Below are 25,177 nucleotides of genomic sequence, written 5' to 3' on the forward strand. Positions count from 1 at the left end.
TCAAAATCTTAGTCTTAATGCAGCTGTAAAACTTCTCTACAGCCTAGATAGAACATTCAAGCTGCAGCCATGACCTCGCGTTACCAGCCCAGCACACAGCATTCCTAATTCCTATTCTGAGGTAGCATCATAATCATATGAGTATCAACATACCATCAGTGTACAATCAGCTGTCACACCTATTTACCATTCCCTTTGCATTTCAGTCACGAAAATTGTCTCAGAACTCTCTTCCTGCATCACGTCTGTACTCAAACACCAGCAGCATGTCTTGTGACCTTAATTTGTACTCCTTTAGCAACTTGATCCGCCTTTTCATTTGGTTCACGCAACATGTATTGGATTTGTCATCTACTAATTTGAGAGTTTAGAGATTGAATCAACTTACAGTACTTGTCGAATCACTCTCAATCAACAAGTAATTTAAATAAACGTATTTATAAATGAAAAAGATAATAAATAACTCTTTAATAACTAATAGTTCAGCAGGATTGGGGTTCATTATTCCTACCGTTTTGGAAAACATCAATATTACCACACCTGCTTCGTTGTGCAGGACTCCTCCTTGCTTCCTCGATTTTCCTTTTGATGACCGTTCAATATATTGAATTTAAACTTGAGGATAATAGTTTTTTTTTTTGGTTAGACAGTGATAAAAATATATAAATATTTCTATTGATACATTAATTTATCAACCTTATTTCTTAAGGTTAAGATATATACAGTATCATTAATTGAATTTTTACGTATTTTCCTTGAAAAAGATCATTGTAATTAAAGATGCGAGTTTACCAACCTATTACTAGTTTTATTGTGATCACACGCTTGCACATCGTGTTCTTCATATGCTGATTAAACGCTTTGATTTATTGTGAAACATACCAGTAATTAACCACACATTTTATTCATATTAGTAAAATGTTATTCATTCGACTGCTGGACATATCCAACTAACCATGACAAACAACTTATTTTTCCAACGCAGCCCTACAGAAGCAGCTGGGCTCACGTCTCATCTTACAATCAAAGCTGCATTTATTTTCATACCACACGAACTATATATATATGCTACACATACTTTATATGATTCAATTTATTACCAAACCATATAGCATATATATATACACATATGAAAGTGGTTTTCAACATCAAGCAGAGTTGCCTTCTCCATTTTCAATGCTCATATGCTGCAGATATGTCTTTCCGTTGAGCTTACGGGAAAAGAAATCTTTGACGTATTGCTCCATCCTGAACCTTTTAAACAATGGAGGGTTCTTCGGATTTATCAGGCTAGGTGAAGGCCCAACCTCAGCCTCAAACTTGGGGTTGATGAAAAAGGCAACGGAGATTCTTTCTTTCTCTGAATTGGCTGTTGCCCTGTGCTCAATGCTGCGGTAAACCCCGTTGCTGAAGATCTGGCAGCAATGAAAATCAAGAATCAGATCAGCCATATTGCAAAAAATAAACCAATAAAAAACATTCGGAAAATTATGACAATGCTATTTAGGTGGGTAGGGTTATCTCTTCTTGAAAAGATTGTTTAATCACAGCAATTTTTTATTTTCCTTAAAGTCAGCAAGAGAGAGACCTCAAGAACGTCTCCTACATTCACGACAAAGGCATCTGGGAGGAAGCTCACGGGGAACCAAACTCCACCTTTCTTTATCTGAAGAGCATCTACTCCATTCACTTGGTTCAGTATGGTGAGAAGAGTTGCATCAGAGTGAGGTGTAATGCCCATCACCAGCTCTGGTTGTGGACATGGAGGATAGTACGTCATCCTCACCGATTGCATCCCATCGTCAAACAACTCTATCATCTCCGTCACGTCTATTTTCAAAGCTTTCGCCATCAAACTAAGTAGTTTAGTGGCAAGCTTTTGCAGTTCCAAGAGGTACGACTCCAAGGTATTTCTGCATGCAACAACCAAAAAAAAAAAATCACAAGAAATTAGAGGAAAGCAGATTGTATGGTATTGAAGTAAAATTCACTTATGCAGACCGCAGATCAGGGCCATAAATTAAGACTTGCAACCGGGTTTGTCAAAGGGTTAAAAAGACGGAAAAATGGAGAAATTATTAGATTGAATTTTTTCTGTAATTAAAATTTATTATGTGAACATTCTCATTTAATTGTTTTGAAAATAATTATAATGAAAATTATAAATTCATCTATGTCATATAATAATTTTTATTTATGTATTATATTTTTTATAATTGATATATTTTTCATAAAAAAACCAATTCATCTCTTTGGATAACAATGCGTTAATTTTACAATAACAAAATAAAATTTTGATTTAAATATTCACATCATTTAAAATGAATATATGAAACGATAAATTTAAGTAACTTTTTTAATTTGATAGCGGTAGAATCAATTTTAAGATAGGCCAATACATAGAGTGCCAAACATGTCTCCAGGTTTAAGAAATTTGTCTATTCGTTCATATGTTTCCAACATAAGGGTCTCTTTGTTTTGACTACAATATTTTCTAAAAACTGTTTTCAAGACTTATATTTATTTGGAAGAACAAAAAATTATTTTAAATGTAAAACATTTTACTAGTTAGTAAGAAAAATACTCATTAATTACATAAAATGTCTTACGCCCTTAAGAGATGTAAAATATTATTTAAAAAACTTAAAAATATTAATATTTAACTAAAAAAATTTTAACTTAAAATAATAATATTTAAATTATTCAATACTATTAAAATATTAAAAAATATTTTTTAATGAAATCATTCAATACAATTAAATTTTTTTTATAAATTAACTAAATCTTACTAATAATTATAATAAAAAATATTTCAATGATCATCACTTAATGAATACATATTTATAAATATAAGTTTGGATGTTTTATATAATTGATAAATATTGATATTTCATAGTGTTATGGTTAAAAAAAATGAGATCAAATTTTTTTTGAAAATTAAAGTTTTATTCATTATAGATATGCAGCTAAATGTTTTGAAAATATTATTATTTATTTATGTTCACTTTCATTTTTATTTTTAATTTTGATTCAAAATTAGTGAGAATCAAATTATACCATTATTTTGTAATCAATTTCTATTTATCATTTTAACCTCCAATTAACTCTACTAATAGTGAAAAATATTTTTTACAAAATGATATAAATAATATTAAATTTTTTTATCAAAAGGGCGATAAGTATTCAACTAACCATCATTGACGGTCTGCTTTTATTGATGTGCTTTTGTACTCGGCCTTTCCAAAATGGTAATAATAATAATAAAAAATAAAAGAGAAGAGAGAGAACCTTAAGGATGAAGGGAGCTCTGGCAAGAGATGAGGCTTTCGTCTGTGGATAGGGTTGGTTATCATAAAAAACCTGTCTGCCCAGTCAAGTTTTCCTGCTTCTCTGGCCGTATTGCCGTACCCTTCGACCTCACCTGCTCTTATCTTGTATTTCATTTTCTCTTCCAAGGGAAGCTTATAAAATTCTTCCAGCTCGTGTTTCAGTTTCTCCAGTAGTGAAGAGCTAACACCATGGTTCACCAACTGCAAAGCAAGGCCACAAACTTCTTAGGTTCTTTTGTCGTCAATATTGATTTATTGTAAACAGTTTCGTTTTTTATTTTTGGTTTTGTTTTAATGCTAGTGTAACAAACAAATATTGACACATGGGTCCAAACCTTGAGACTCTGTCAAGGTCGGAACATAGCAATATCATATAGTTAAAAGAACTTCACTACTTCAGAATAAGACATGAAGCAAATTTCATGCACATGCAAGTTTATAAAGACCATTTAGTTGGATCTTGGAAGTAAAATCTCTCTCTCTCTCTCTCTCTCTCTCCTACACCTCAAGATCCAAAAGAATACTGAAAATCCCTGTTCTAACATGTTTTTACTGACCTGATGAGGCTTAAATTAAGGTGAATTGAGAAGAATTATAACCTGAAAGAGACCCCACTCTTTGCAAGTTGAGTGCAACTTCTCGAGTTCATGACCATCATCCTCCCCGGAAACCAATCGAGACATGTCGATGGTCGGGGTAGTTATTGGCGAGGGACTACCGTAAGGGAGGGAAGAAGGAGGTTCTTGATCTAAACGAATAAAGTTTTGTGGGATTGTGATTATCGGCTCTTTCACAAGCTCCTGAAGACTAATCTCTAAAAGAGAGTGGCTGAGCTCTTCTACCTGTAATGATGCCATATTGCTAAAGTCGATGTGCTTCATTACAACCCCAGTAGAAAGAGTATTTATAGGGAAAAAGAGTAGCTCACAAAAAAAAAAAAAAAACTTGAAATGTTTATCAGAAACAGAAATTCCAGGTTTACCAGGAATGTTAACAATAAGCAGATCGTACTTGGGTAAAAATCAAAACATGGTACTAGCAAATTGAAATACTAGGTACTAACGGGGTCGACCATTGTAATTGCTTTATGTTTTCAGATTTATTTCTTATGCTGCTTGCTGCAAATATTCATGCAAATTTCTATATATATATACACACACACAACAAATTTCATAGGAATCATACGTACTTCTATGCATTACTTGTATATTGAAGCATTAAAATTTGAAGCTTTCCTATTAATTAACGAAAGTATTTTAATATCATTTGAGAAATCTTTAAAGTTACATCCTTAGAGAAATGGCGTTTCCATTGCTTCATATATGCAGAAATAATTTTATAGCAGGTATTTGAACATCGAGAGGAGTTCAAGTCATCCCCAATATATCATACAAAAAATAAAATAGTATTTGAAACCAATAAAGTTGGATAAATGATTCAGTCAATAACTTTGTAAGTTGATCATCATTAAATAAAGGATTATAATGTTGGATTATCGTGTTTAGGTATTAAATCATAAAGGGATAAGAAAGAACCTTTCGCATAATTAGTTGGGTATATGATTTTGAATTAAAAGTTCATCAAGGGTAGGGTGGACTTAAGAATTTTTGTAAGTGGTGTTATAATTAAAATAATAATAATAATAATTTAAAAAATATGCTAAAATTCATAAATTAGAACTTTTAATATTAAATTAAAACAATATAAATTCAGTATATTTATTTAATACTTCAAAGTAAAAATATTTTAAAAAAATTATAATTATCCATAATGATTTTTTATATGTTGAAACGTTACATAATAGCATCAATAAAAATACTATCAAATACATCTTTTTCAATATGTATCATCAAACAATTATTCATCCACTTATCACTCATTCAATTACGTAACCTGTGCTTTATAAATTGAATTACTGAAAAAACTCTTTCAATTGATATCGTTGCAACTGGTAAGATCAACACAAATTTTATCAGTAAATAAACTAAACGATACATAATATTAATTTCTATTTGTCTCAACCATCACCAATTTCATTAACTTTAACAAATTTCTAATCTGAAAGCAAGTTTTGCAATACATTTTTCAAATCGATTTTCAAATGTCACTAAATTCAATGTTGAAAATTCAAAAAGATACAATTGAATTATACGAATCAATCTTTCTTTGTTAAAGGTAGAAAATGATATTAAGATTTAAATTTTTAAATACAAAAAATAATTTAGATTTTAATTTTTTTAATAAAATTTTAAATTAGAGAATAATTTTTTTTATTTTTATGTAATATTTAAATATTAACATATAAATTATTTTTTGATAAATTTATATTTTAAAAATATTTAAATATTTTTGAAAAATATTTAAATATTATTAATATATAGATTTTTCTACTCTTGACTTTACTTTTTATAAAATTATAAAAAAATTATTGAATTTATTAATATTATTAAATATATAAGATTTTGAATAAATATTTTTTTAATTGAATAACGTCATGTGACACCACTTCCAGGTTTGTGGGTCCGCGCAGGGACACTTGGACAAGTGTAAACCGTCCGAAGAATATTAAAACAAAGCTAAATAATTCAATCTTTTAATAATTACGCCAGCATTCTGAATATACACTAACAAACAAAACTCATCCATTGTTCTATTCAACCCTGTTTTTCTGAACCACATTTCTATTTCAGAAAATTGCAAAAAAAGGTAAAACAAAAAATTCATGATGGTGGACGTGCCAGCGACTTAAAATTTTGATTTAACAATTTAGAGTAGCTTGCTGTCGAGTCATGAGCTAGACCCGTTAGATGAAACAAAATAACTATATTCATTTCAATGCATGCACAGTTAAGTTTTCTTTAATGTTTGTATCTGATTGAATACTCGAATCTGATGGATGTAAGTCATTTTCACCCATTACGTGTTAACTAAGGCTTGTATTTTTCTATGCAAAAACTACAGTTAAAAAAAACGTGCTTAATTCCCAAGTATCTTTTCATTTGTCTAATCACCACGTTGTTACACGTGGCTTGACGTATTTTCTGGTTTCTGATATTTAATATTTAAAAGGCCAGCCACGTTTTTAATTGTGACGTCTGGGGGTCTGCTCTGCCCCTTCCCACGACTCGTTCAAAATGCCATTAATTTACATGTCGTCATCAATGATGAAAATTTCTCATCAAACAAAATCTAGATTATTTGGTTCATATCCAATGACTGCACTACCCTCACGAATCCGTCGCTGCAAAATCACCTCGGTTCTGTTGATGTACGCGGAGCGCTTTGCATCCTTAATTCTCACCTAATATCCATGAAGTTATTGCACCTTCTGCAATGGATTGCTGGCTGCACATAATTTGATGTTCAGAAAAGACACCTCAGTTGCTCTGTCAATTAGGTGTAATTTTTCTTCGGAAATGTTTGGTTTACTTGATCAGATGTTGGTTCTTACTAGTTACTTTCTATGAACTTTCACCATTTGCACGTTTTGAAATCACTGGAATAAAATTTGAGCAGAGATTCCTAACAACCAGATTTCATTTATTAAGGAAATGGTGATATGGTTCTACCACCGTTTTACGAAAGCCCAAAGCATCCAGTCATTAGGGAGGCTAGAGTAGAAGAACAATAAAAATCCTCCTATCGAACATGGAGATTGCTATCTAGCACATGCACATGCTAAAGCAATAACCGACAATGATGTAGCCTGTAATTACTTTGTCTATTATGTTTCTACTACCTCTTGTTATTTATGTCTCAGTCTATTGTACGTTTGTTGTCTTGTCCACGGCCGTCGCGTCTGTTGTAAAGAACTGGTTGTTGAGAAGGCAGATAAGTATCCAGGCGTAGGTCAATATTCTGAACATGGTAGATGCAAGGAACGGCTTGTACAGGAAGTGTATTGTTTATTGTCATGTATAGGGAGTGTGGCTGGTAGAGTGAATGCTTTCTGATACCTTGATTAATTTGTACAAACTGTGAGGTTTGTATTCTGGGTGGAGTCTTCTTCCACCTATTGTTAATGGCTAAAGGCTTGCCTTAGCATTTTCTACTTACTTACACCAGTTAATGAAAGCCGTGCATTTCATAGCGAAAAGGGTTGCAACAACCAATTTCCTGCATGTACCCCGTTTGGCTTCCTCGACATAAAACAGAGCAACCGGTTCTTTTTGAGCAGCCAAGCCAAATGGCTGTGGTAAGACTTAAACATTGGTCGGAAGCAAGCAAACTGAACCATGTGTACCGTGGATGCAGTAGCAGACGAAGCATCATACGCTATATAGCTCAGAGATAAGCAGTAAGGTCATTAGAGCGTGTATAACTTGGGATTTTGCAAGGTCATCTACTTTAACAAAAACAAAGCTATTTGAAGCTCAAGCCTATTATGGTAAATTCTTATCTCAGAATGGATAAAATCATGCTGCTTGGTGAAGTTAAGACAGTCCTGCTGGGTTAATATTAGATTAAAGCCGACAGAGGTTCATCACCAGCTCCAGCCTGCAATTGGATTGTCATTTGAGAAGGCAACGATCGTTTTAATGATAAAAATGTGGAAGTAATAGTACCGATTTAATTTGATTAGTCTAATAATACTAGTTAAAGCAAAGCAATTTGGAATCTGTTAACTCTGCGGTTTCCGCACGCAATTAGTGCCTGGTCCTGAGATGTTCACAAAATAGACCTTAAACTCATCTCTAACTTGGCTAAATCTTCACTATATATTCCAAGGGACGAAGGGCTGCACATTGACTTGACCTATCAATTTCAGGATCACCCCATCAAAGAGAAAATAAGAAAGAAACTACTCAACGTTCCAATCCTGTCCTGGAAATAATAAATGTATATCTACATAGACCGACCAACAATGACCTACAAAACAATTCCCCTTTCTTAAATTATGCATGCAATACAGTTTGGTGTTGTCTTATCGCGTGGATTGCCTGTAATTAAGTTCAGGTAGGCCATGAAATTGCAGTGTTTAATTAATTGATTGGAAAGTCTTAGTATTAGCTTTGTTTTTTGGTGTGGAAGTAGAAAGAATGCAGCTCACAGATGTAACACCGTAAATGTTAGAAATTAATCAGGCAATAAATTACGGTACGCAGTTTATTAATTAATATTTGGTCAGAACATAGGTAGCTTAAACAACACATTGAACATGTGGAGGGCTTATTTTGTTTTACATTAGTTCCTTTAATTTTTTCCCCAGGCTTTTCTACTCTTCTAGTCACAATACTAAAACAAACAAAGGATTTAGAAAGTTCATAGAGGAGAAAAGCGAAAGAAATGAAAACTCTTTTCATTATTATTTATTATTTTCTTTTCTATCGGGGTATGCAACGTGCTTAAAGAGACAGATATAGAAAAATGAATGGAAAAAAGAATATTGTTTCCATTGATTGATACAATATAAAGTGAAAGTAAAGGAAATGAAAAGCCCATTGTTTTTCTTTTCCATCCTTTGAAAGTAAAGCGTGGGTGAAAATCCATTTTCCTTCGTTTGTTTATTCTTTCCAGGCACCCACTCCTTTCCACCCATCCTCTCAAGAAACGATAAGAATAATCACATGAAGCAACAGTATTACTGGTTGGCATTCAAGATTTTTGAGCCTCAAATATTTGATGACACCTCAAACGAAATGAACAAATATTGAGTCTTAAGTATGGAGCAAGTAGAGTTATAGATCAAGAATATAATATAATTATAAGTAATATGATTATAAAAAAGATTATATTACAGTATTTGATATATAAATAAAATAATAATTAAAATATATAAATGATAATATTGTAGCGTTTAATTTAGAAGTACTTTTCTGATAATATAATAACAATTTTTAGAATCATCCCTATTTATTTAAATGCTAGTTTAATATACTTGTATTTTTTATTGTTAATTTTTATATAGTATTATCTCTTAAATATATTTTTAATGTCATATATTTTATTTTAATTTTTTTTATATTTTATATATTTTATTTTCATTTCTTAATATAATTTTCTATATTATATATTTTATTTTAATTTTTTTTCCTTTAAAAGATAATATAAATTTTATTGATAGTCACCATCCACTATCCAACATAGACTAGCTACTAAAAGTAATGAAAAGACATCTCTAGAAATTTATATGTATAGAAAAATAAATTATAAAATTACAAAATATTTTTAATAAAGTAGCAAAATTGAAGAGTAAAAATACCTTTAATAACATTGTAAAGTGTAATACAATCTAAGAGCATTAGTTTTAGACTGTAATCACATTACATCCATTGGTTGTAATGTGATTGCATTGTAATCTTACATTACAATATTTGTTTTGCAATTAACTACTGTAATATAATTTAATTGAGCACATTATAAAAAATGTGTTTTCACTTCCCTCATATCAAAAGAGAATATGCTCTTATTTCCCTCATGCCAAATGCTATCTAAATGCAACCCTCACTCACTAACTCACTTGAATTTACCTGAAATAGAGTTATGACTTATTGAGCACACGGTTTAGTAGTTTTCAACATTTTCCTTAGACTAGGTACATCAAAAGGTGCTTAAAGCCTAATAAATTCATACATTAAGTCCTTAATTTGCTCAAAAATAAATGATATACTTACACCCAAGCATTTGGCTCATTGATTAATGCATTATCTCGTTATCTAAAAAATAGGATTTAAATCCTCCCTTCCTCAATTATAAAATATATATATATATATATATATATATGTTTATATATACACTATCAAAATGCAACTCTAAGTTTTCTTCTTTCTTCTTCGTCTTTTTCTTCTTGAATTTTCCTGATACTAAGTTTTTCCTTAATTGCGGGAAGAAAATTCATATGTTTTTCTTAAAAGTAAATGAAGGGTAGCCGGCTAGAATAAGGGAAAAGAGAGGTTTAAACCTTGATGAGCTCAGAGGGACTTGACTTCCATGAACTGACTATGATTTTGAACCCTTATAAAGGCAGGTGTTACTCATGTTCTAATTGTGCCTAAAGGAAAGTTTGATTCCAAGAAAAAGTAGAAGGTTAGGCCAATGAATCTGGAAGATCTTTTCCCTTGTCCCTTCTTTTTTGTTCGTAATTATTAAAAAATAAATTTCAAAAGGTATCAAATATTGAATATGGATGTGAAATTCCATGGATTCCTGCTTGAGCCAGTCCACTTCCAAGTGGGATAGACTTTTTATTATTCATCCCTACCCTAACTACCTCCATTTATTAGAAAACGTTTGTTGACTCTGCTCCAAGTAATGTATTTTTCAAGTTTATCAAGAGACTTGCTTAACCAATTGGAGGTTTTTGCAAATTATTCCTAGTGGTTAAGTTTAGATACGTGAACCTTATTAATAACCCAAAATTACTGCATAAATCTGTATCGAAATAGCTTGTTCAACTGCCAAAATGCAAATATATTAGTAAATGAAGGTTGGATAATGCCGATGTGCTCAAGTACCTAATCCAGCAAGAAAAATATTAAGGCCCAAGATGCTGTCACGTGTACTATTCTTGTTTACTATATATTAAAAAGAAATATTATAAATTTGTAATATTCTAGTTTGCTATGGTAAGAGGAAACAAACATAATTAATTGGCGTGATTATATATGTAAGCAACTTTTTTTCTATATCCTGCATATAGATATGTTTAAACTTAAATATAGTAGTAATTAAGTAATTGGCACGAAAGATTAATGAACTTGGACTCAAACTCATATATTTAATGTTTGTCATACGTCAGTAGTGTTTGTCTTTCTTCTGAATTATTTCAAACAAGAACATGTTTTTTCCCGTCTATATATATATATAGTCTCTCATCACATCTTCATGTTGAAATATGAATATATTTATAGTGATTTTTATTGTTGACTTTTGCTCTCTATATTTGTTTTTAATTTTTTGCTAAGCAAGATCGTTTTCCACAAAAGTAGATCAATTCCTAATCTAATGATCAAAATTAATTACTCTTTTTTTTTTGAAAGGTCAAAATTAATTACTCTTTAATTACTAATTCAAGTATCAAAGTTGTTCGTTTTGTTTATATTTGGGTGGTACATATACTTGTGGACACTTACTCTTCTTTCAATTCTTTAAAAATATTTATAGTTTTGTTTTAATTTAAGGAAATCTTGGACAATGTATATGACAAAGAACTAATGCAACCTGCATAATATAAGGTTTTGACCTTTCTCTCGTTGAAATTGATAAATTTTTGCAAATAATCTAGCTTGAGACTTTGATCACATCCCATAGAATCTTAGAACAAAAAAATGAATAGGCATACACATACACAATGATAAACTCAAAATTTTATATGAGAGGTAGTTAAAGGGTAATCATATAAAGTCATGAATCAAATCAATAATTTGATTCGAAATAAAAATACTGTTAAAATAAAATAAAATTATAATATAAAATTAGGGTTCAATCCGCCCTTGGACATGCATCTTTCTGTCAATGAGGGTTTTTCTTTTTTCGTAAATGGATTGATTAGGAATATTTGACCTTTAATCTCCTAGTACTTTAATTTCTTCAATTCTTTTTCAAGCCATATAGCAAAATTATTATGGAGCAGGACCAGGCCCAAATCTTATGTCTATGATCTATGGCCTATGCACAAAAATTCTTGGGGTCTTCCCTTCGTCACCTTTCGTTACCGAATTTGCAGGTCAGGCCTCCAAAGAAAAAGGCCCATCAGGTGTAATGCACGATTACTGATTACAATTATTCGATTCATGAAAAAATTTGAAAAGAAAAAATGAAAAAAGATAATTATAATTAATCAATGGAAACTCATGCTTAGGATCTAAATTCTCTATTGACATGGTGTAGATTTGAGTGATGTATTAGTTTTGGTTTTGGATCAAATTATCTTTCCCACTGATGTTTAAAGTAAAGGTAGGATCAACAGAGCTAACTAAGCATGCAGAGTAGAGTAAGAGAAAATATTTGTCTTAAACAATAGGTTCTTGATCTTATAGGCGTTGACTTAAAAAATATACATTGCCGATACTTAAGAAGTAAGTTTTGAGCCGAAGTTAAGCATAAAATTATATACCAATCATCACATAAGTCATTCAATAAGTATACAGATATCATAATTTAACAGTAAACTAGTTGTCATAACACAAAATTCTCACACATAGGCCTCTGCTTAACAGTATGAGCTCAAGCGGTCTATTTCAATACCCACAACCTTGATTTGAGTGCCAAAGAAATACACAAAATATTTGCATAGAAGATAGGAATCTCATTAATTGGAAATATAAAGAAATGAATTTTTTTCTTCTTCTTCTGCATGAGGAATCCTAGTTTATCTTTCCGGTGCTTAGGAAGGTGTTTTTCATTGCCAAGACCATAATTTTTCATTTCTTTTCTCAATCAATCATAAGCAGAAGAGAGTATTTTCGAAGTCACCAGAAGCGCCATTCACTCTTACATAGGATTTCGTTTTAGTTCACAAACGCCATCCAGAGCATCATCATAGATAAGAGATAAGATATAAGAGATAAGGACTACCATGAATTATATTACAAAAACTCAAACAAAACGGTGTATCCATATCACCATCAGACCGAAAACATAAAATACTTTATCCACACTGATTTGGCTAAATGATCTACGAAGAAGTTAGCCTCTCTGAGTCTCTCAAAATTTACACAGATATCACCACACCAATCATCTGCTTTAAAACATCTTATCTCATTGAAAACGCACCATTTATCCATGGCCTGTCAGTATCCAGCATAAATTTTATTGCAGCAACCAGCTTCTCAAGTGAGAACTCCTCAACAAGGATGGGTGCAGGACCTACTCCTCTGGAATGCACTCTCTCCCCCATAATTTTTTCCTTGTATGGATATTCAAACTAGTATACTTTTTATAATCCAATCACGTGGAGGTTTGTATCTGTTAAACTGTCATCGCCATCAAAAAGGGAAAAGTATTGTTAATGCAGCATCCAGGAGTAAAGATTCTACTTCAACTGCCCAAACGTTCTTCATTTATTGTTTTTGAGTGATTCTTTGCTTTTGCTCAACAAAAAGTAAAAAAGTACCACGGGCTTTTTGCCTTTTTAGGTTACTGGTTTAAAGTAGCAAAACATAATTTGCTCATATGGAGTCAAGGGCAGATGCAGAAGTTGTTAACTTTGGAAAATCTATCATAGTTCCTAGTGTTCAGGAGTTGACTAAGGAGCCGATCACCAAAATCCCACATAGATATCTGCGCCCAGAGCAGGAACCTCACTCTGTCCTAGGTGATGAGCTGCTTCCATCCGTCCCAATCATCGATCTTCAGAAATTAGCTGCTGGGAATTTTGTGGACTCTGAACTGGAAAAGTTACACTCTGCTTGCAAGGACTGGGGATTCTTCCAGGTAGGTCGTGTTTTCTTTATTGGAAATTTGGTATTCACAAGAACAAATGAACGATGGATTGCAAAAGCAAATGTCAAAGCTGGGTTTGGACCAATTACTGGGGGGTAGCCAAATCCCGATTGCTTTCTCTAGGGATGGCAGAGGATCCCATTTGTTCCAAGGCACTATGTTGCTTGCACACTTTTTTTTTTGCTTTTATTAATGTTTTTTAGTTACATTATTGTCATTGCTTTGTCTGGGGACTGGAGTTTTATGTTGTGAACGTACTTTTATAGATTTGCTCTTGGAGGGAGGGAAACTAGGTAACACCATCGAATTTAGGTGCTTGAATTGGTTAAAACAAGGAACTATAACTTATGCATTTCCTGGCTTCATCCTACTCACTACTCAGTTGATATGATATGAATTGTAGAATTATCTTGTGAGTTACATTATCCACCGAAAAACAAAAAGAAAGGAAATATATTTGAAATGCTTGGTTATGTATTTGTTCTTTTCTTTTTGCAAAATTAGGTGGTAAATCATGGCGTTAGCAGTTCATTGTTGGAGGAATTCAGGTTGGAGATTGAGAACTTCTTCAAACTTCCTCATGAAGAGAAGAAGCTCCTGTGGCAACAGCCAGATAATCATGAGGGGTTCGGCCAACTCTTTGTAGTATCCAAAGAGCAGAAGCTAGACTGGTCAGACATATTCTATCTAACAACACTGCCACACAATCTTAGGAAGACCGACTTATTTGAAAAACTCCCCCTAAAGCTCAGGTATCTCTCTCTCCCTCTTCTTAAATGTGTTAAGAAAACTAGCAAATCACCTCTTGGCTTTGTGGTTATTAGTCACAGGTGATAGGCATATATGCCAGTAGGATTCAAATCCATGAAGACCTTCCCTTCCCCGTATTCATTTTGATTTGAAAAAATGGTGACAATCATTTGTGCGAATAGAACCAATGCTTTGCCATGGTTATTCAACCTGGAATTTGAGATCATTTGATTTTGCTTTCAACTTCATAATTTTGCTGCAGAGAGACCCTGGAAGTATATTCTATGGAAGCCAAAAATCTTGCTATGATAATTTTAGGTTACATGGCCAGGGCCTTAGAGATGGATGCTGAGGAAATGAGAGAGCTGTTCACCAATGGGGTTCAATCAATGAGAATGAATTACTATCCTCCATGCCCTGAACCTGATATGGCCATTGGTATCAGTCCTCATTCTGATGCTGTTGCTTTGACAATTCTCTTTCAACTCAATGAAACTGAAGGCCTGCAAATTCGAAAAGATGGAAAATGGGTCTCCATTAAGCCACTTCCTAATGCTTTTGTAGTTAACATTGGAGACGTCATGGAGGTATACTTTACTTGCTCTGCGTGGTATAATTAAAACTCTAAATTCTAAAATTCACTTGAATTTTGAAGAAGCGACTCAGTTATATGATATTTGATGCCTTAGTGAATGGAAAAAGGAAAAAAAGAAATTGTTGCTTGAAACAATCCCCCTGCGCTTGCCTTTATGCTGTTTCAAGAAAATTATACTGGAAATCCAACCTTCACAAAGATCACAGAGCATTAACCCGCCACTAGAGTCTCATCTCTAATCAGCCAAAGGGTGAATGAAACCCCTTTGACCAAACCATGAAGGCTATATAAAATGATCATTTCTTTGAACATTTCCAATCCTGTTAACTTTCTTTCAGGAGATAAATTATGTAGATCCAACATCCAAATAAAGTATCCTTTTTCACTTCCCTAGCCTGACTTATCAACTGTTTAGCAACAGGAGCTGCCTTTAGTAATCAATAGAATGCGTGGATTTTCTTAATTAACACTCGAAGACCTGAAGCTAATGTTATGTGTCAAGTTAACAATGATATTCACATTTCTCTGTTTCCTCTGCAGATTGTGAGCAATGGAATATATCGCAGCATTGAGCATAGAGCAATAGTAAACTCAACCAAAGAGAGGCTATCAGTCGCAACATTTTATAACTCCAAGTTATACTCGGACTTGGGTCCTGCACTTAGCCTTACTGGTCCGAGTAATCCAGCAAAATTTCGGCGAGTTCCTATGGAGAAGTACGTCAAGGACTTTTTTGCTCGGAAGCTGGATGGCAAGGCATACCTTGATCTCATGAGAATAAGACAAGGGGAAGAAAATTCAAATTGAAAACTTATGCGACTAGCTATTCAGCAGAAAGTACTTTATTGTGGACAATAGATTGAAATAAGTGAAGAATATTTACACTTTTAATTTTTACTCATAATTTATCCATCAATTTTTAAAATAGATAATCTGTTTTAAATAAATATTTTTTATTAGATATATAAGTCCACTCATTAAAATATTGTTAATATTTTTATTAATTTAATGATATGATAATATTAAAAAAATAATTTTATTTTTTATTAATTTTAAAAATTAACACATTATATAAATTATAATTTTTTATTAAAAAAAAAAACTTCTCGTGTTCCTTGGATGCTTCCCGTGCGGGATCACAAGTCTAGTGCTCCTTGGGGAGCACCAATCTTGGGAGCATCAGATTTGGTGCTCGTTCATAAATCCAATCGGATCTGAGTCACATCTAGTTATGTGGTGGCCGGTTAAATAGAAAATATCATCGTTCAATCTAAATATTAACATAATTTAATTATTTAGGATAGAGTGTTTATTTTATAAATTAGTAGATTTATATGTAATTATAATTAAAAGTTAAGTATGATAGTGTATTTTACCATTGAAATAAATATATTTAATTAATAAAAACAGGCCTAGTTTTTGAATTGGAGAGTCTGCTATTTTTTTTTTGTTTGCTATTAAAGGATGGTGAAAAGGAGAAGAGGTGGGCTGAAAATGTAAGGGGCAAAAACACCCTACTCGCTTCACCCGTGACCATGGTGGCTGGTGACACACCATCCACCATTCTGTTTCTTCTTTTCCTTTTCCATAATTTATGCAATTATCTTTGTTGGAAAAAGAAGAAACAGGGAAATGTGCACTGGCAAATGGCTATGTTATCTTCAGTCATGCAAAGGAGGAATAAATAAAAGAAACGACGCAGGTCACGTGTAATCTCATATTCAACATTCCTTTTCCAAATTCTCAAGCTTTCTTTTTCTTTTTCCCTCCTTTCAAAATTCCTTTTTATGGGTCCAAGCAAAGTTGATCCTCTAAGATGACAAACGTAGCCGAGATCATCTCATATTTTAATTGAGGGTGTGCTAAGATTAGTGTGGCTACTGATGAAAACCTTATCTTGCTTCGCTTGTGACAATTAAATCCTACCTGCTAACCTTCCATAACGTGGAGAAGCCATTAATATGCTAGACTCCATGCTTGTCAAATTCACAATTCCTTCTAATCACCAAAACCTTGTAGTACAGAACATTTATCAGCATTTTGTCCTCCCTTAGATGATTCTGGCAGGGTATGAACTGACAATTGCCAGTTCTTAAATCCAACCACCGTTTGTAATTAATGGGATAATATGCTCAAAAGGGGATGGCGATATGTTGACAGGCACGTTTGCATGTATTCTATTTTGGGTGAAACACAATACAAAGCCTAAACTAAAGGCTGGTCCCTAGCTCGTCCTTAATTGCAAAAATCCACCCAATGTGGTATCGAAGTTATAGCAACAAAGTTCTCTCAAATAACGCAACCCCATATTTTCAGCTTCAAAACAAAGCTTATTAGCTAGAACCCTGCCCTTTCCAGCTAAATTCGCACTGTAGTTGGTTTCTGGTCACGCATCCTACACCAGGATATATGGTTATTCTCGTATAATTTATGTTCTAAAATTTCTAATTTGTTGATCATCCCTGGCCCCCTCGTGCCATTACCTATATAAAGGAGTAGAGGACTCCCAGCAATTTCATCCACTCAATAATTACTGTCCACTCTCTCTCTCTCTAGAGATGGCAACTTTTTCTTTTCCAGAGATGCTTTTGCTTTCTCTTGTTATGGGTTCTTTCATTGCTGCATCGGCTGGTGATTTCCACCAAGAGTTTGAACTGACGTGGGGTGACGAGCGTGCTCAGATACTGGATGGAGGAAAGCTTCTTACACTTACTCTTGACAAGACCTCTGGCTCAGGCTTCAGGTCCAAGAGCGAGTATCTATTTGGAAGAATAGACATGCAAATCAAGCTTGTCTCTGGCAACTCCGCCGGCACCGTTACTGCTTTCTATGTGTGTTCTGCCTCAGTTTTTGCATTAAACTTATGTCAAAGCTACACCCTTTTTTTTCTGTTCGGGTTGCATAGTAATCCTTAATTCTTGTTGCAGCTATCATCTGAAGGGCCAAACCACGACGAGATAGACTTTGAGTTCTTAGGTAACTTAAGTGGAGACCCTTACATTTTGCATACTAATGTCTACAGCCAAGGGAAAGGGGACAGAGAGCAACAGTTCTACCTATGGTTCGACCCAACTAAGAATTTTCACACCTATTCCATTGTTTGGAATCTGCAAAGAATTATGTAAGTTAAATGTCACCTTAAGTCATAAATCTTTATAACAATTATAAAAGTTGAAGATGGTCTACAAATCCTCTCATGTTTCAACTTGTCAGCTACATGGTCGATAACATTCCTATCAGAGTATTCAACAACGAAGAATCCTTTGGGGTTCCCTTCCCCAAGAACCAGCCCATGAAGCTTTACTCAAGCCTGTGGAACGCAGACCAATGGGCAACGAGGGGCGGGCTAGTGAAAACAGATTGGTCCAAGGCTCCTTTCAAGGCCTACTTTCGGAATTTCAATGCAAACGCCTGTGTATGGTCGAATGGAGAATCCGATTGTGCGTCAAAGACATCTGGTTCTCTTATAAACAATGTTTTGCGGACTCAAGCGTTGGATGCGAGCGGCAGGAGAAGACTTAGATGGGTTCAAAAGTACTTCATGGTCTACAATTATTGTACAGATTTGAAGCGATTTCCTCTGGGTCGTCCCCGTGAGTGTAGGCGTTCTAGGTTCCTCTAAGGCAGAAACTATATTGCTCAAATTACCTTGTCAGCTATAACGCCATATATATATATATATATATATATATATAGATATATATATATATGTTGTTATTCAAGACTTTGGACATTTGTTCGACTTCATTATCTATGAGATACTGGCATTCATGGCATATGACAAATAACAAGGGTCCAAAAATATAAAGAAGAAGTCTATAGAGGATTTCTCACCCAAGAGAAATTATCCTACTTATCTCATAGCATTCATACCCAGCCATCTACATTCTTCCAAAAGTTCTTTGGTGCTGTCAATTGGGTCTAAAATCAAGCAACAGACGAAAACTTTATCATAAATAAATTTCAAAAATGGAAATAGTTGTTGACATTGTTTAATGAAGCTATAAGCCAACAATTTTATTTGGGATATATAAGTATATTGGTGACAATTAACTTTAATTTCTATGTCCTTCAGTTATTATATTTTAATATAAAGTTTACAAGTTTATTTTACTATATTATGTGAAAAATTTTTCATGAAATTTGGGTTATATAAATGAGCTCCATGATCTTCTTCAACTCCTAAGGAGTTGAGTAACCCAAAGTGCCCAATTAAGATTGGCTGGATTACGGCCCAGCAGGATTTCACCTTACCCAAGGCCTACCCTGCTTGCCAACGCTTAGGCGAGTAAGTCGTTGCCTGGTTGAGGGCCAATGACCATGGCCCCTCTTTCCGAGTAGATTTCCTCCCCTTGAAGATTTTATTTCCCATGATTTCAATTGCATTAATTATTTAATTATGTGAACCAAACATTGGAGATAGGTTCTTTCTTTCTATGAAAGTATATTATATAATGCAAAATGTAACAAAGATTCATGATTTCATTTGTCATATAACCAACAACCTGTGAGGCCATTACCTATATATACAGGCCTTTATCCCCACGGTTCAACTACAACATTTAACTCTTCCTCCTTTCAAGATGGGGAACCTGAGAGTTTCATCAATACTTTTGCTTTCTCTAGTTGTAGGTTCCATCATTGCTGCTTTTGCCAATAATTTCCATCAAGATGTGGAGATAACATGGGGCGGCAGCCATGCTCAAATACTTGGTCGACGAGGAAACCTTCTGACGCTTACTATGGACAAGACCTCAGGAGGGGCCGGTTTTGAGTCCACTAAAGACTTCCTCTTCGGAAGGTTCAACATGCAAATGAAGCTCATTGCTGGTAACTCTGCAGGCACCGTTACCACCTTCTATGTACGTCTCAATATTGCAATAGCTCCCAAATTTTGGTGCATTAAAGTAATGCAAGTATTCTATAACTTCATAAACTGCTACCAATTTGTTGTATTTATAATCTTGCAGTTATCTTCTGAAGGCCCATCTCACGACGAAATTGATCTTGAGTTCCTAGGCAACAAAAGTGGTGCTCCTTACACTCTTCATACCAATGTGTTCAGCCATGGACAAGGGGGCAGAGAGGAAGAATTCCACCTCTGGTTCGATCCGACAAAACATTTTCATGCATATTCCATTGTATGGAATCCTCAAAACATCATGTAAGAAGTAATTTATTGGTTTTAAATAGTTTTACGGTAATTATTTAAGTGTAATTTTATAATATAGGCTTAACATATATAATTACTTTTCATTTGATATGATTCAGAATCCTGGTAGATAACATTCCCATAAGAGCATTTAGCAATCAAGAATCTATTGGAGTTCCTTACCCCAACCACCAGCGCATGAAGGTCTACGCGAGCCTGTGGGATGCAGATGATTGGGCGACGAGAGGCGGGAGAGTGAAAACCGATTGGTCCAAGGCTCCTTTCACTGCTTGCTACAGAAACTTCGTTGCTAGCAACGCATGGGAAATGCAAGGGCTCAGTGCTCGTGGCAGAAAACTACTGACTTGGGTGCAAAAACGTTACAGGATTTACAATTATTGCAATGATTTGAAACGAAACCAGCGTCATGGTCGCCCACCAGAGTGTAGTCATGGTCCATCCGAGACGAGAGATAATTAATGTTGAGAGATATTAAAGTTAGCTGTATCTACGGCTTTGAGTGGGATATGTTTATCAACCTGTATTTACAGTTTTAGTGACCGCTCTTTGTTATTGTTGGATCCCCATGTCAATCCTGTGAACCTCTTTGTGTCAGAAAAATAAGATTTAATAAAATCAGTAAGAAAAAGAAAAAGCTTATTCTTAGCCCTGCCCTTGTTAACTCTTTTATATATATAAATAGCATTTCGTACCACACATGCCTAGCTATATACACAAAGAATGCTATAGATTTGGTGGATAACATTAAGTCATGCACTGGATTTCTACAGGCACGTAATATGTATAATGTGATCTTGTTCAGGAAGGAAGCCAGGGGGTGCAATGGGGGCTCTGACTTGTCAGAATTGCCTTTTGCTCTTTAAGGTTTTCTTTCATTTTTTTAATAAACTTTTTTAGTTGCCTCCCCTCCAATAATATCGTTTAACCCATTGAGTTTTTCTTTAATTTTTTTATTAATACTTATTTGACCTCTTAACTTTCTCAAATTCTTTATTTTATGATTAGGTTTTTCAAACTTTTCATACATTTTTTTACTTTTAATAATATTTTTTTATATAATTAGCTTGACTTTTTCAGTATACACTTAGTACATTATTTTTTTACGTGGTTTGTTGCTTTTTTTCCAATATAAATATAGTTCTATCAATTGCAATTTAGAAATTAAAAAAACAATTTTTTTTTTGTAATGGGAAAACACGTGTTAATTAATCACTAAGTAAAATAAATATCTCATTTCATAAGATTTTCTCTAAATAATTATTTTTATTGGATATTATTTGGATAACATTAAATACAATATTGCAATAGATGAGAGCTTTTAAACAAATAAACTTTAAGATAGTTTATCTAATTTAAAGAATATAAAGTATTTTTCTTAACTTAATTCGTGCTCTAACTTAACAAATTTCAGTCACAAAATTATAGTATTTAAACCTTTCAATCAAGGCTTTCTCGAATGTTGGATTTGATCCCCATTCTATATATATACGAGCCTTGGTGATGAATACCATCATCTAATCTTTATATATATATATATATATATATATATATATATATATATATGTATGTATGTATGGTATGCAGGGTGGAGTCTCCTTGAGCTTTGGGGGCCATGTTTCCTCAAAATTTTTAATTTTTTTTGTATTATGTAAAATTTTTAAAATTTTTAATATAATCTTTTAATGAATTCCTTCAAAATAATTTTTTATTTAATAATTAATATAAATAAAAAAAAATCTCACATGCCTCAATTTTAATTTTTTTTGTTTTCTTTTTTTAATTTTTTTTATTTTATATATTTACTAATATATTATAAGTTCTTATAGATTTTCTTCAAATTTTTACGAATCATCAATCATTTTTTTTTATTCTATCATATATGGGTTCTATCTTCTTGCCATGTTCTTTTTTTTTCTATTATATAAATTTTATTTTCTATAATTTTGATCTTTAAAAATTAATAAATTATTATGTAGCTCTCAAATATAAGTTGTAACGTTACATTGTTACTTAAAATGTCATTAGTGTATCCGTTTTTATTAATCCTGATTATGTAAGGAAAAATTATCTTGAATATATCTTTTTTATATACTTTACTATATTTAGTGAAAAGGAAATTATTTTGAATATATAGTTTTTAAACAATCTTGATTATATAAGAGAAAATTATTAATCTTGTATATCGTACTTAATTATTTATATTTTATGTATTACACTTTTATATTTAGTATTATAAATTTAAATAAAAATAAAATAAGAATACTGGAAGTTGGTTATATTTTTTTTTCAAGTTTGATTAAAGTATGAGTAAATTAAAAATAATTGATAAATTTTTTAAAAGGAAAGATGTAAAATGTTTAAATAATTCTCCTACAGTTGAACCACCAAGTCTCAATACTTCAACTCATGAATAAGAGCAATGTGAATCAAAATGTCCAAGACTCAATCTTAAGGAAATAGATGTTTTTAAATACATAATTAATAATCGATGAATTTGAATTTAAAAAATCAAGCACAACTTTCTCAAAAGCTTATTATAAGTTTTTTTTTTATTTATATGTTATATAAAATTAGTTTCTATTATCAATCTTTTGATTATTAATTAAATACAATATATTAATTTTAAAAATTTTTATCATTTATTTTATTGTCTTTGATCCCGAACAAAAATTGGGTAGCTCCATCTCCATGGTATGCACCTTGTGCAGGTATTTTTTTTTTTGAAAGATCACCATGTGCAGGTAGTTAACATGTTATATAATGCTACAAAGAATGGTGGTATTGTGTTTGGTCCTGGTGTTTTTCCCTTTTCAGAAAAGCATATTGGATCAAATTAGCTGGAAGTGAAGGTACAAGTTTCATCAAAATATATCCCAACATGGGTCTAAAATCCCCCAGGTTGGCTACTGATTAAATCTACCAAATTATCGAACAAAAACCCCAAATGATAATAGGAAAATAGCAACCACCCCTTGAGGCACGGCCTAGAAATACCGAGCAGCACATATAATCCAAATAGGCATTAATTTTGTAAGCCCTAGTGGGCATAATCAGACCTTGGGCAAAAGGGAAATTAAAAAGGAAGCTCAATAATTTAGATGCGTCAAATATTTTATGTTTATTTTCAAATTGCTTGGTCAAGTTTGTGTGACAATAAAATAATAGTCGGTGGATTATAATAGAAATTAAATTATAGATTCTTGTGCAAAAGGTTAGGTATGAAAGTGAGGTATAATTATCATTAATTAATAAATTCTACAACTATATTTAATATAATGATATTCGTAACATTTTATTTATGTAATTGTATATTATTTGTTTTGATTTTTAATTAAAAAAATGATTTGAATGGTAAGGTATTATGCATTAATTAATGAACTAAATGCTCCAATGCTTTTAACTATTAATTTAATTGTTGTAGTATACCACAAGTAATTCAATTGCAGTCGCCATGCACTCATTACAAATATAAATTCTAGCCCTCCCTCTTCCTTCCTCACTATGAGATGGATATAATCTTTTAAAGTCTGTGTAAGAGGTTATACTTCAATGCGAGAGAAACATGGAATCAGAATTAACAAAGCTAGGCAGATCCATCCCGGTTCCTTCCGTTCAAGAGGTGGCAAAGGAGGCCCTCGACCGAGTTCCACAACGATATCAGCGTCCTGATCAAGACCCTCCATTCACATCCATTGATACTTGTTCACCACAGCAAGTCCCGGTCATCGACATGCTTAAGTTGCTCTCTGGAGATCATTTCATGGACGTTGAACTAGAAAAGTTGCACTATGCATGCAAAGAATGGGGTTTCTTCCAGGTACATGACTGTGTAACCTCTCTGTCTAAAGTTGAAATAGTGTCATTTTGCCATTGAAATGTTGGTGAACCATGATTTTTTTTTTTTTACTTCTTGATAATGAGATAATGGAATTGTACTGTTACAGTTGATAAATAATGGAGTGAGCAAGTCACTGGTGGATAAAGTGAAGAAGGGGATTCAAGATTGTTCAACCTCCCGATGGAAGAGAAGAAGAAGCTTTGGCAGCGTGAAGGGGATCTGGAGGGATTCGACAGGCCTTTGTTGTGTCTGAGGAACAGAAGCTTGATTGGGGGACATGTTCTTCATGACTGCACTCCCAACTCATCTCAGGAAGCCTTACCTCTTCCCCAACCTTCCTCTCCCATTCAGGCACTCTCTCTCAAAATTCGATACAATGAAATTCTAAATTTTAAGAGTATTGCATATACCATGTGATTCTAAACCAAATCTTCTCGCATTGATTATTGGTAATTAAAAATAGTTAAGCTTAATTTTCTTTTGTTAAATTATTTTTTTTACAAATTCTTATTTCAAAAATAAGATGTGTTTTTGAATTTTTAGATACAATTTGGATGTTATTTTTGCTTCCAAAAGCATATAAAATAAAAATGTGTTTCAATGAAAAAGCAAATTATTTTTTGTAGAGTTAAAAATAGAGAAATTCTATAATATATACATATAAACAAAACGTGATATAGAATACATGCATTTTCCTTTTTCTTTTTGCCAGATATATAGATTACATTAGAATTGGCATATTGTCTATTTTAGTCATGTGGTCCTTTCATTTCCAAAAAAAAAAGAAGTCATTTTCTAATTAATTTTTATTCTAGCTTAACCATTTGCTTTCATATTTTTTTGGAGATTTCATTAAAAATTAAAAGATAGGAATTGCAACACTTTTTTTTTTTTTAAAGAGCATAATTTGTATATGCAAGTCTATAGCCTTTTGGTGAAGGCATGAAGACTTATTTCAGCGTGATAACTTCCATCGTCAGTGAGATATACACAGCATAATTACTTGAATACGAAAGCTTATTAAGTAGCTAGCAAAGCAAATATAATAATAAAACAAAGCCTTAAAATCTAAACTAATTTTGACTTTAATTATTTTTATAATCAAATTT

The 25,177-nt window shown here is 32.7% G+C and overlaps 4 protein-coding genes and 1 pseudogene across 4 annotated transcripts; 4 read left to right on the plus strand and 1 right to left on the minus strand.

Moving 5' to 3' along the window:
• Positions 1 to 967: 967 nt before the first annotated feature.
• LOC110424547 (oxoglutarate-dependent flavonoid 7-O-demethylase 1-like) lies at positions 968 to 3,538 on the minus strand. Its single transcript, XM_021439142.2, has 3 exons — positions 3,289 to 3,538; positions 1,589 to 1,913; positions 968 to 1,415 (listed from the first exon to the last, which is right to left on the minus strand). Exons 1-3 carry the CDS (start codon positions 3,441 to 3,443, stop codon positions 1,149 to 1,151), a joined length of 747 nt encoding a protein of 248 aa, XP_021294817.2. The 5' UTR covers positions 3,444 to 3,538; the 3' UTR covers positions 968 to 1,148.
• A 9,417-nt stretch (positions 3,539 to 12,955) lies between these two features.
• On the plus strand, positions 12,956 to 15,978 carry LOC110424846 (protein SRG1-like). Its single transcript, XM_021439562.1, has 4 exons — positions 12,956 to 13,703; positions 14,217 to 14,464; positions 14,725 to 15,049; positions 15,598 to 15,978. Exons 1-4 carry the CDS (start codon positions 13,443 to 13,445, stop codon positions 15,862 to 15,864), a joined length of 1,101 nt encoding a protein of 366 aa, XP_021295237.1. The 5' UTR covers positions 12,956 to 13,442; the 3' UTR covers positions 15,865 to 15,978.
• Positions 15,979 to 17,566: 1,588 nt separating this feature from the next.
• LOC110424848 (xyloglucan endotransglucosylase protein 1-like) lies at positions 17,567 to 19,173 on the plus strand. The gene is made up of 3 exons (XM_021439564.2): positions 17,567 to 17,888; positions 17,985 to 18,178; positions 18,271 to 19,173. The coding sequence occupies exons 1-3, from the start codon at positions 17,616 to 17,618 to the stop codon at positions 18,677 to 18,679; spliced, it is 876 nt and encodes a 291-aa protein (XP_021295239.1). The 5' UTR covers positions 17,567 to 17,615; the 3' UTR covers positions 18,680 to 19,173.
• A 467-nt stretch (positions 19,174 to 19,640) lies between these two features.
• LOC110424849 (xyloglucan endotransglucosylase protein 1-like) lies at positions 19,641 to 20,819 on the plus strand. Its single transcript, XM_021439565.1, has 3 exons — positions 19,641 to 19,919; positions 20,028 to 20,221; positions 20,329 to 20,819. The coding sequence occupies exons 1-3, from the start codon at positions 19,641 to 19,643 to the stop codon at positions 20,687 to 20,689; spliced, it is 834 nt and encodes a 277-aa protein (XP_021295240.1). The 3' UTR covers positions 20,690 to 20,819.
• Positions 20,820 to 23,792: 2,973 nt separating this feature from the next.
• LOC110424361 (oxoglutarate-dependent flavonoid 7-O-demethylase 1-like) overlaps positions 23,793 to 25,177 on the plus strand; it is a 3,281-nt pseudogene continuing 1,896 nt past the window's right edge.

This window comes from Theobroma umbraticum, unplaced genomic scaffold (genome assembly GCF_002168275.2).
Source record: "Theobroma umbraticum cultivar Fairchild unplaced genomic scaffold, ASM216827v3 scaffold_204.0, whole genome shotgun sequence".
Classification (NCBI taxonomy): domain Eukaryota; kingdom Viridiplantae; phylum Streptophyta; class Magnoliopsida; order Malvales; family Malvaceae; genus Theobroma; species Theobroma umbraticum.

Excerpts from the sequence above, each read along its gene's own strand:
- LOC110424848 (XM_021439564.2), top strand. The coding sequence starts at position 17,616 with ATGGCAACTTTTTCTTTTCCAGAGATGCTTTTGCTTTCTCTTGTTATG. Across the intron at positions 17,889-17,984 it reads GCACCGTTACTGCTTTCTAT|CTATCATCTGAAGGGCCAAA; the intron begins GTGTGTTCTGCC and ends TTCTTGTTGCAG. Across the intron at positions 18,179-18,270 it reads TGGAATCTGCAAAGAATTAT|CTACATGGTCGATAACATTC; the intron begins GTAAGTTAAATG and ends TCAACTTGTCAG.
- LOC110424547 (XM_021439142.2), bottom strand. The coding sequence starts at position 3,443 with ATGAAATACAAGATAAGAGCAGGTGAGGTCGAAGGGTACGGCAATACG. Across the intron at positions 1,914-3,288 it reads GAGCTCCCTTCATCCTTAAG|AAATACCTTGGAGTCGTACC; the intron begins GTTCTCTCTCTT and ends TGTTGCATGCAG. Across the intron at positions 1,416-1,588 it reads ATGTAGGAGACGTTCTTGAG|ATCTTCAGCAACGGGGTTTA; the intron begins GTCTCTCTCTTG and ends CATTGCTGCCAG.
- LOC110424849 (XM_021439565.1), top strand. The coding sequence starts at position 19,641 with ATGGGGAACCTGAGAGTTTCATCAATACTTTTGCTTTCTCTAGTTGTA. Across the intron at positions 19,920-20,027 it reads GCACCGTTACCACCTTCTAT|TTATCTTCTGAAGGCCCATC; the intron begins GTACGTCTCAAT and ends ATAATCTTGCAG. Across the intron at positions 20,222-20,328 it reads TGGAATCCTCAAAACATCAT|AATCCTGGTAGATAACATTC; the intron begins GTAAGAAGTAAT and ends GATATGATTCAG.
- LOC110424846 (XM_021439562.1), top strand. The coding sequence starts at position 13,443 with ATGGAGTCAAGGGCAGATGCAGAAGTTGTTAACTTTGGAAAATCTATC. Across the intron at positions 13,704-14,216 it reads AGGACTGGGGATTCTTCCAG|GTGGTAAATCATGGCGTTAG; the intron begins GTAGGTCGTGTT and ends TTGCAAAATTAG. Across the intron at positions 14,465-14,724 it reads AAACTCCCCCTAAAGCTCAG|AGAGACCCTGGAAGTATATT; the intron begins GTATCTCTCTCT and ends ATTTTGCTGCAG.